The sequence below is a fragment of the Eurypyga helias genome, unplaced genomic scaffold, assembly GCF_000690775.1.
Source record: "Eurypyga helias isolate BGI_N326 unplaced genomic scaffold, ASM69077v1 scaffold11066, whole genome shotgun sequence".
NCBI lineage: Eukaryota > Metazoa > Chordata > Aves > Eurypygiformes > Eurypygidae > Eurypyga > Eurypyga helias.
The window spans coordinates 1109-12445 of record NW_010254693.1 but is presented as its reverse complement, the minus strand read 5'-3'; the positions used below and the strand labels follow the sequence as shown (position 1 = coordinate 12445).

Below are 11337 nucleotides of genomic sequence, written 5' to 3'. Positions count from 1 at the left end.
GCTGCTCCAGCCAAAGAAGATTCTTTGGAGCTCTTTAAAGAAGAATAAAAGACCTTGGCAGGAGTGATGCGGAAGCTTCTCCCAAATATATTGAAAAGGCACAGGGAAAACACAAAGGTGCTGCTAAAATGCAAAGCAACAACCACAGGTCAGACAGATGCAGGTGCTGTTCTCTCACCGGCCCATGGGAATGACATTTGGCTGTTTACCAGGATTATAGGCCCTTATACCACATGAACCCAAGCAGGGATAGAAATGTTTTGCTTCTGAGATGAGTCATAGGGTTCCTTCTTTTTTCCTAAACAGATACCAGTTTTTCTTGACCACAAATTTTGTGCTGTTCAGCCTCAACTCTTTCAAACATATAGGATTTCTCTCAGTTATATTTCACTCTCGTGAAGGATAGGTTCCTGTTACAAAACTGCAGGTCACACATTTCATCGCTTCTGGTAGCTGACGTCATCGCGACGTCTTCCCCGACCTCCTCCTTCTGTGTCACCCTCTCCTCCCCCTCTACTTTCAATTCCCCCATCTTCTTCCCCACACCGCCAGGCCAAGCATGCTTGCCATTCCTCCTCCCTCCGCACCAGGCGTTTTGGGTACTTGTCCCGTCCTTTGCATGCCGGGGCCGCTGTGTTCCGCCCATGGCATACGCTGTCTGCAGTAATCTCGCACCACATCACCTTCATGGTAAACCAGAGGTCTGTCATGGCAGGCTGCTTGTGGCCAAAGGCTGTGAAGCACACCAAAGTCCTTGCACCGGTCCACGGGAAAAGGTGAGATGAGCTTTCTCCGTAGCCTCTCTCTTGCTGAAACTCCTTCTTGTTCTACCAGTTCTTTGGGAGCACTACAGAAGGTACTGGAGTGCTTTCAAGCTCTAACATATTTCTTTCATTCTTCCTTCTTACAGCGCCATGGAGGTCTACATATTCTTCCTTTATGCTATGATACTCCTCCCAGGTAAATGGTGCATTTTTAATTGTAAAAACTGGTTTTGTTTAGCTGTGTCCTGCTATGTGGTACTTTCTCATCCCCTAAGAAGCTCATTAGTAGTAATTAATCATTTCCGTTGCACAATCCAGGTCATATATAACCTATGTGACACGTATTTAAATTGTGTGCAGGGACTCCATGAAATATATAGTAAGTACTTTCTTCAACTTTATATCTTTACATTACACTTATTTTACGTTGCTGTTAAATTTTCAGCTTAACGCTGCCTTTAAAATATGTGTATATCACCCCTAAATGTCATAGAGGGCAGCAGTATTAAACGGAAAACTGACAGTTTGATACGGGACAACTGGAGTTTTAGGCAGGCACAGAGATCATTTTGCAGTCTGATGCTCCGGAGGAGCACTCAAAACTTTGCACCAGGAGAGGGACTGTAAATCTTTTCCTCCTTTTGAACACACCAGAGGTGTTTGTATCTTCTGGGACAGAGGACTGCATTTCTCACTGCAAGAAAAGACAGCCCTCCTGGCCCATCACCACCCATAATAACGGATAAATGAGGGAGAAAAATCCTCCCTCGTGTAATACAGTTCATGCTTTCTTTGCATAAAGGCAGAATTGTGTTTATTGATGATTTTAGTTAACAAGATCAGCAACAGAATGGTTAAATCTGACATTTAATCTGCCATTAAACTCTAGATTAATTAGAGAACAGTTAAATCTGACAGTTAATTTGTCACTAAACTTTAGATTAATTCTTCAGTGAGACTGAACGTGTTCCCGTTTCTGACCTTCTGGTCATATATTCCTTATACACCAATGTTTACCACAGAGTGTGCACGTCACATTTTCTTCAAAACTGCAATGCTGTGTTATTTTAAATATTAGGACAATTAACTTTTTAAAAAGAAATTGTGCAACTGCCTCCTCTGTGGCAGAATCTCATTACACTCAGGGTGCTACATATGAGAATGGTTTGGACCTTTTGCCTGCAGATGACATAAAAAACATAGCCGCTCGCAACCTCTGTGTGATAGGCCTTCCTTGGAAAGTAAAATATAGGAAGAAAAATAAGACACAGCTTTATGACCTGAACTCCACAAGACTAAGGGAGTCAGTCTGAAGAACTGTCATACCGAGTGGGAGAATTTGTGTCCAAATGCTGGTGGTTTACTGCTACTGTCGTTAAGTGTTGCCTCTACGAGTGCAAATACTTGGTGCTCTTTTGCAGCTGATGGAAACCTTAACTCCCTCTCTCTCTTTGTCTAAGGTATTGCTGCCAGTGTGCATCAGGTGAAGTCACTTCTCAACCACACTGCATACCTATCCTGCTATTTTCCAAACTCTCAGAAAACTGACATAAAGGATTTACGAGTTTTTTGGCAAAAGGACGATGCTGAAGTGGTGCATGAAGTATACTATGGCCAAGAAATACAGCTTAACCTTAGTCCTAAATACATAAATCGTACCAAGATGGATATGGACAAATGGACCTTGCAATTGTTAAATGCAGGAATTGTGGACGAGGGACAGTATACATGTATTATACAGCACAGAGATAAAGGGTCAGCAAAGGTCATACACAAGTCCAAGTGCTTACTGCACATCATTGGTAAGTAATCTCTTCTAATTGTCATCGGGTCTGGGGTTTTTGGAGGGGTTCTCTATCACTTGGCTCTGTCCACAAATGTGCGGTGTAGTGCCCAAGCCACTGAAGATGTACCTGCACTGGAGCAGAATTTCTGAAGATAGATAAGAGCATTCTCAGAAGAAAATCCTCAGCTCTGAAGGAAGAGTACTCAGGTGGAAGCAATCAGAAGAAGTAGAAAATGAAGCAATAATTTGCTAAATATTGCATCATTCCTGATTCCCACACTGTCATAATTTATCGTGAAAACCATTCTGTCTTTTTTCCCTTGACTCCTGAAAGTTTTATGGCTTTTAGGACTCTGAAAAATACATTTTCTTTGTGTCTGATGCACTACCTTCTATTAAAAGTAGCAGTAGTTATCATAGCTGGTGGTAAATTACAACTGAAAAATAACAAGATTTCGGCAAACACCCAGCTATTATATGATCATATAAATCGCCGGGAAAATAAAGAAAAGAGCAGCTCACATGTGGAGGAGTAGGAATTCATATGTTCAGTTAAAGGAAGACTGAAAATATCTCTGAAGGAAAAAATGCATGCATTGGTGAGACTCAACCTGATTTCTTGCATGCTGTCAGAGGAAAAGGCAGCAAGCCTTTTAACAGTGGAATGGAAGTGAGGGAGCAATCTTTTCCTAATATTTTGTAATATTTTTCATAATTCCTAATATATTTTCCCAGTATTCTTCTATTTTAAACTGGTTCGTTAGCAACCTTTGTCCGTGTGTTCTCTCTTCCACTGGGATAGTGTTAGTCACTAACAACAGGTTCTAACTTCCACTGGTGTTTTCAGGGTTCAGCATACTGCTTCAAAAGAGAATAGGCCGTGCATAGCAGCAACCGAAAATGAGGTACCAGGACATCTGAGCCTACTCAGCTTTGTGCTACCAGCAAGTGTTATCCACAGACAGAAAACCCAGATTGTTAATTTTGATTCTCCCAGAATCTACTCGAAAAGTATTTTCAGCAAAGTTTTAGAAATCAGAAACTCATCATGTGCACTCAGGATCCAGGCCTCCAATTTAAGAGATGCTTAGCATCAACTGTTCAGTTAATTCAACACTTAAATCAGTTGTCACCTTACCCAACATCTGAGGAATGCATTACAGAAATCTCATACTTGGGCACTAAAAATTGCCTAGACCTTCTAATGTTTAACTTAGGAAGACTTTTTTAAACTATGTGCTGCTGTGTTTCTTCCAAATGACTCTGTTCAAAAGCTCCCAAAGGAAGGAGCAGTAAAAAATCATACATTAAAAAAAAACTAAATGCAAAACTTAAAAATAATTAGAAGGAAAATACAAATGTTGAGGAGTACCTGCGCCTACCTACTGTTTCTTAATTAGAACCTGCTGTCATACATGGAGGGTTTTTGTAGTATGGCCTGTCACACTTTCAGTAGACGTAAGGGAGACTGAGTGCTGTACAAGAACCATCGGGCAGCCAGACAAAGCTGTCCAGATCACTCGGGGACTGGGCCCATTCAGACATACTAAAGTACCTTCCAAAACTGTTTACATGTGTTACTTATATTACATTAGGACAATATATAACTAGGTATATGTAAATCACATGTAGTGTGTACGGCCAGGGTGATTTATATAAGAACAATGAACACAGATGCTTCTCCAGAAAGAAGGGAGGTGCTTCACAATGGAATGCTTTGCCTCTTAAAAGAGGCAAGGTAGGGACCACGGTGACAAGCAGCTTAACTGGAAATTCTGCTGCTATAGCATGTCTGCAGTGCTTGCTTTGGATGGATCAAAAAGGGTATTTGGTGAGAATAGGGCAGCTATTTCAAAATACGCACTATTCAAAGTTCTGGGAGTAAAACTGATGTCAGAATATGGCCTTAACAGTTTGTAGCCTCACTTTAAAGGGGATGTTTAAAGACTTAAAAAGCGTGAAATAAAGCTCTACTAGTGTTATCTGAAGGCTGGAAGAAATACAGCACAACTGGAGACATTAACAGATCGATCTGATTACCTTGTAACAGAAGACAGAGAAGAGTCTTGTTTTCAGAGTTTGGGAACCTGAAATACACACAAAATATTGGCTATATTTTTGAAAAGGCTAATCAATTCAGTGAAGATATAAAACCAGTCAGTGGCTGGAAACAAGTAAGAAGAAAGGCACATTGTCACTTTAGAACACAGAAAACCAGGTAGGATGATTAAGAATATTAAGGACTTGATGGATCTGCTGTTGCTTGAGGTATTTAAATCTAAGCCCATAGCCTTTTGGGAAGATGTTATCTTTAAATACAAACAACTTCCTGAAACATGCTTTTCTGTCAACAATGCAAAACTCACATATATGTAGCCCACAGCCTGCATGCAACCAACACAGCTTTCCAGTAAATTGAGGTTCCAGAAGCCATAGAACAGGAGTGCTTTGATCAGGGTATATTCCACTATTTCCACTTATTTACTGCCAATAAGATTGAAACTCTTAAATCATTGGGTGATGTGGCAAGTTCATTCCTGCCATCCCTATAAAATGCCAAGGAAATAATAATTCTGGTCTGGAATAACCAGACCAGAAACTGGAGTGAGCAGTCAGCTAAGCAAGTCAGACCCTGAGGAGAAAGAGGAAGCTTGAGCTCTCCTGAGGGACAACTTAGCTAAATTTGGGGTATAAAAAAGTATCCTTTTCTATTTTGAATTCCACAGCCTTGGACTCTCTTGGGGATTTAAGTGACTAAGCTAAATCCTACTCCCTGTGTGTTGGGACAGAGCAAATAAAAGCAACATCATATTTCTTCAGCCATCCATATTCAGGATTCACCAGGGCAAGGGTTAGAGCCTTGGATCCAACACACTGAGTATGTGTGAAGAAGAATCAGACCCACTTAATTTTTTCAAAGAATCCTTTTCCCCTACTCCAATACTTCCCCATATTGTCCTTAGTTCTGTTGGCACTAAAATAAGGAAGCATCTTCAATGATGTCTTGAGTCTGTTTCTTGGGGTTTGTTGTTGTTTTTCTTTTTTTAACATGCTGTATGCCAGCATGCAGTCAGTATTATGTCTATATTCTTGCCTTCTCCTTTTCCATTATAGTCTCCGATTTCTGCTATGACCTTTTAACCGAACAAATCCTGGTTGAAAATATTTGGGAGATTATTTAATAGAATTTGTTAAAAGCTTCCATTTCTCATTCATATTTTATGTTTAAATAATTCTTTCCAGTCCTGTTTCCCTAACTATTTCTTGCCTGGGAAACTTGACTTTTTAATTGACTAGAATGAGCATCCATGACAGAAAGTATAAAAGCTTGTACCATAGTCCCTTCCACATAAAAAGCCGAGCTAAGGGAGGCCTACTGTCAAATTGAGTGAATTACTTTATATGCTGCAAAATTATTACTTATAATACTGACAGACACAAAGGATGTGTGTACCTATGACAGCACTGGCCCTCCAACTTACCCCACCTGAAGTCTCTCAGACAATTTCTTTCTTTACATTTCACAGTTAGAAGTTTGTGGTTTCCCCCTTACCTTATCAGGAGGCCAAGAGCAGGCAGCACCGTGTCCCGTTCCCATTTCGTGCTGAAGCACTGACCTGCAAGCAGGACAGGTGTGATATTTCTGAGGTGTCAGTGGATCTAAAGGAGGTGGGGAGACAGGCCCATTGTCTGGCTGATCAGACTTACGTCCTTGAAACACTGAGGATAAGGAGCAGCAAGTCCACATGTACACCAAAACCATAACAAACCCTTCTTGGGACTCCCATTGTTTTCCTGAGAAAACTGTTTAGACTTGCTTCTGCCTGAGACTTCCAAACAATTGGCAGGAACTGTCAGAAGATGAGGTACGTCTGACTCATGATGCTTTCTCTTTCTTCTGTTTCAGCCAACTATAGTCAACCTGAGATTGCATGGCTGCACCCTGAGGAACTAAAGCCCAACGAATACTTGAATCTTTCCTGTTCTTCCAGCGGAGGTTATCCAGAGCCCAAGCAGATGACTTGGCTAATTTCACATGGAAACACAACATACAGGCTCACGCGTCACATGGATGTCTCACAGGATGCTGTAACAAAGCTGTACAACGTTACTAGCAAGCTGAACATCACAGTTCCTACAAACACCCTCACTAATATTAGCTGCTTGCTTCACCTTGGAGAGCAGCTGGGGAGCCTTGTCTCAGTGCCACTAGGCATAGGTGAGTCTCCATTTGCCCATTCCAGTTTTTCCGTGGGTAGGAGCAAGGCATCTTGCAGTAGAGCTGATGACAGACAGCAGCATAGTCAAGGCAGGGAATAAACCCTGGGTAGCAGAAGGAATTGGTTACAAGGGTTCTGTCTTCTCCATCCTGTTCACCAAGTGCCATGGCCACCAAATTCCCTCTCCTTTCCCTATGGAAGTCTTATTACAGCAAAGAGAGGTCACAGAGAAGGAAGGCTACTGCTACACGATGGCAATGGTTAGGAGAGGTTGCCACTTCACAGAATCACAGAACTGTTGAGGTTGGAAGAAGCATCTGGAGATCATCTAGCTCAACCTCTCTGCTCAAAGTAGGGTCAGTAGGTAGCACAAGGCCTTATCTAGTTGCGTTTTAAATAACTCCCAGGATAGAGGCTCCACAACCTCTCTCAGCAAACTGTTCCAGTGTCAAACCCCCTGACAGGAAAAAAGTTTCTTCTGTTGTTTACGTGCTTGAGCTGCTATTCTTAATAATCCCTTAGAGAGTGGCAGAAGGCTAAACAGAAGAGTCCCTTGGACCAGGTTTGGCTCACAAATAGACTATGCCGAGATTAAGTGTTAAAGGCCACGAAGCTTTGACTAGTCTTAGAAGCATTCCTGAATGAGGCGTGCATTCCAAATTGACTATTGGGGGATTATTTTTCTCTGAGATTATGTCTTTTTTTCAGACGCCTCTTTTAAAAAGAAGCTGGGAACCTAAGATCCAACAGGACTTTACTGCTGGTTTATCTTAGGGTTCCACATGACTGATCCTTTCTTTAAACCAAAGCTGCATTTTATTTCTCTCCTGGGACAGGAAAACATCCTTTGACATATTTTTGTTCATAAACTATGGCACAAGTGCATCAAAATAAAGACAGTTCCCACTTGGGTCATAAATTTGTTTGGCTTGCACATCTTCTTTAGACAGTGTTGAAGGTGGAGAGCTGTGCTTCAACTGCCAGGAACAGGGAGCCAAGAGGGAATGGTGGCATTGCAGAAAAGCCTACCAGGGTTTCCTACCATGCACCTTACTACTGCAGATGTAAAAGAAGCTTGCCACTCATTCTGAAATAAATTCCACGGTGCAGTTTTCTCCATATCAATTTAGCTAAAGGTTTAAGTCATCAATAGCAGATATGGCAAACTGCCTCCGATATCCTTACATTCTAGGATTTTGAAATAATATTAAAATACAATACAGAAGTCTTCTGCAGTTTGCACAGCTCTACACGTTGCTCTTGAGTGCTAACATGGCTATATCAGATAAAGTGCTGCATCCTCCTCTTCCCTACTGACTCCTTCTTCTCTCCTCCCTGGCTTCATGAAATTAGCCACCCGATAAGCAGTGATGGTGGGTAAAAAACCAGGAACTCTACGTAGACAAAAGCTATGTTTGAGGGTAACTGAAGCTCTACCAGTTGCTAACCCTAGCAACCAAAACCTTAAAAGAACATTAACCAGAAATAGAGGGAAACTCCTTTGCATTCCCTGCTACTTTCACATCCCTTGTGGCATTTTGGTAGGCTTTGACCGTCGTTTCCAACGGATACCAAGTAGTAGCATATTTCAGGTTGTTCAAACTTGCACAGTAGCACAGAGCAGAATTAGCACAGTAGCTGCCTCATAGACTCTTGTATTAATTATGCTCTTACGTGTTACTCAAACTTCAAAAAAGAGTACTTTGCCTTATTGTTGTTGAAGTGGCCATTAAGACCTAGTAGTTTCGCTATTTATTGGGAATGGAAATAAAGTAATGTGGATAGTGATTTATTGACACTATTAAAGCACCGTAAAAGCAAAGGATGCTGATGGCCTTTCCCTAAACTTCTAATTGACATAACTTCAGGATAGATTGTTTAAGCTGTCACCAAATTAAATCTTTGCTGTGTGTATCTCCCCTGTTTTCTTATTCAGAGATACAGGGGGAAAAAATGGGGGAAGTGCAGAACATTTTCTTTGGTCCACTTACAGCTGTGCTTGTACTGACCACACTTCTTCTGGGATTTGTGATATTGAAGAAGAGCAGAAATAACTCATCTACCAACCAGAGTAAGTCATTACTGCTCATTCAGCTCTACTGTCCCTCACATCACAGGCTTTGCTCTTTGTAATCATCTCCTTACCTGCATTCAGGCTGCTGACACAAAGGTAGATTTCATGCTGGACTTAAGCTAAACTTCCCTGGACAATCTGGTTCCTGTAAGAACTTAGTCCATCCAGCAGCAAGCACATATCTTTTTCCTGTGTAGTTCTGGAATCTACTTCTCCCTCTTCTTTGTGCTCTGTGAGACTTCCATGGCATCAGCTTACTTTTTCCAGCAGTTTCATCCTTTTTTCTGGGTGTTTTGGTAGATTTGGCTCCTAAAATCACTGAAATGTATAAACTTTTCCTGTTCATCACCATTTATAAGAAAGGTGGAGCTGGTGGGGGGATGAGACTTCCATCAAGTGAAATATCTCTGTTATCACAGAGCTGAAGGATGAGTGCATTGCTCCACCACAGGCTACCCAACCCTGGACTGGAAGAATCATCTTGTGCTAGGAACAGCATTTGGTCTTTGCATTGCATTTCTCTGTTTTGTTCCAAGACCAGGTTTCAGCAGTCCAGGGTTTATTCTGCACTGAAAGGATTCTCATGCTGACAGCAGAGTCTGTCCTTCCTTGTAGCAAGAGGGAGTTGTATTCCTCACAGTCAGCCCCGTTTCCTTACACAGCCAAGAGTTCTGAGCCTCACCTCATTCTTTCTCCAAATCCTAGGATAACTGGACATGCACTATCAACTCTTTTTCAGCTCCTATTCCTCACATTTCTGTAAACCACATATTCATCTCTTCTAGGTGTCAATCTAGCAGTCTAGAAGCTGTCCAGCTTGAAACCGAGGCCATCAGCCAGACTGCTGACTGGGAACCATCTCTGCACATAGCAAGGCCTGAGATCCCATATTCTTAGCTGCTCCACCAGAACAAGAATCCTCCCCAGATACACTGCAGAAAAATATGGAACATTTGCATCTGATGGCTGAAATCCACTGCCCAGTGTCCTCTGCTTTTATTTTTGCTCCATGCTCTACCTGTCTGCATGACTGTCTTTTTGCTGTATGGTCCATTACGCACTGTGACATCGTAAAACCCTGAGAGGCAATGAAGAAAGCAGAGCTGCGTGGGTTACAGAAGGGACTGTCTCAGGAAGAGTTAGGCCACAATCTGTGAGCCATAACCATCACTGGAAACATGATCAGAAGCAAGCCATTAATCATGAGCCATAAACGCTTTTGGCAGAGTCGGTGTGGCTTTGTACCACTAACTCTCCTACAAAGCTCCACAGCAGAAAGAGGAACTTCAGGGCACTTCCCCACCTTCTAAGAAAAGGCATGTGATTCCTATGAGGCATTTCAAACTAGAAATCACCTGAAGGAAAGACTTAAACCTAATTTCTGGGTATCTGAACATTTTTTTTACTATCATCCAAGCTCAGTTAGTACCTGCAGACGTCGTTTCTCTGTATTCTGGCCGGGTGCTGTACTCGTTGTTCAGGTGGATGCAGGGATAGAAAAGGAAAGCATGAGGTATCGCTTATATGTGTGTAAGTGTAAATATACAAAACTAAGATAAGCAGATAACAAAAAATATTATATAAGTAGGTCATGTTCCGATTAGGTTAAGTATGTTCTCCCTTTCTTAATTTTACTTCAAACCTCGAGGATAGAGCAATCCGTACGCTGTGTTATGCTCAGCTATAGGAAGGAGTTTTACCTTCCAGAAAAGATTATCCATTTCACTCAAAATGTTCTGGTTCTCCCATCTTGAATGATCTCTGCACTTTATATTCTTCAACAGCATTGCCATCTTCCAGGAGAAAGAATGCAACAGAACCGAGACAAAATTCCTCTGGGGTCTTGACTGTGTTTGTAGGTCTGACATTTTGAGGAAGAGCAGGGACATTAGCATCATATTCTCAAGAAAAATTTCAGCTCAGGGTTGCAATCTGGGGACTTATTTTCTCTATGGTTTCTGCTGGGTACAAATGCTCTTTTCTGTTAAATGATGCTGTGAGTCGCTAGATTCCGCCCCAATTTTCACTTCATTTTCAAGTGTGTAAGAGAATGGCCATGTCCTTTTGAGTTAGCTAAACCATTTGGGAGTCAGTTTATTAAGCTATTACACTAACATTCCAAATGTTTTCATTCAGTTTAATATCATTCAAATGTTATTAAAAACTAAAGGTTTTATTTTTATGTAAAGGTTTACATTTGCTAGCAAACTTATTTAATGATTTATTAAACGATATGTCTTTTTCTCTGTTGGTATTTCATTCTCCTGCCATTAAAGCACTATGCTGGGGAATACCCACATTTGGTTTTCTCAGGGAAGAAACACTCCCAGAATTATTTCTTGGAAGGAAATGAATAAAAAAGGTATCACTGCAATGACCAGGAATGGCCCGATTGAAGGTTTCATACGTTCATTCATGGAGCTGGATATATATGCACAAGTCTGGGTACGCATTCCTCCTGGCCTGTTTGACCTACACACCTCAAAGGTTAGA

The 11337-nt window shown here is 41.4% G+C and overlaps 1 protein-coding gene across 1 annotated transcript; it reads left to right on the top strand.

Moving 5' to 3' along the window:
* The first annotated feature begins 914 nt into the window (after window positions 1–914).
* On the top strand, window positions 915–9741 carry LOC104505288 (T-lymphocyte activation antigen CD86-like). The gene is made up of 5 exons (XM_010153097.1): window positions 915–960; window positions 2225–2566; window positions 6458–6769; window positions 8707–8899; window positions 9630–9741. Exons 1-5 carry the CDS (start codon window positions 915–917, stop codon window positions 9739–9741), a joined length of 1005 nt encoding a protein of 334 aa, XP_010151399.1.
* The last annotated feature ends 1596 nt before the right edge of the window (window positions 9742–11337 follow it).

Excerpts from the sequence above, each read along its gene's own strand:
- LOC104505288 (XM_010153097.1), top strand. The coding sequence starts at position 915 with ATGGAGGTCTACATATTCTTCCTTTATGCTATGATACTCCTCCCAG. Across the intron at positions 2,567-6,457 it reads GTGCTTACTGCACATCATTG|CCAACTATAGTCAACCTGAG; the intron begins GTAAGTAATCTC and ends CTTCTGTTTCAG. Across the intron at positions 6,770-8,706 it reads CTCAGTGCCACTAGGCATAG|AGATACAGGGGGAAAAAATG; the intron begins GTGAGTCTCCAT and ends TTTCTTATTCAG.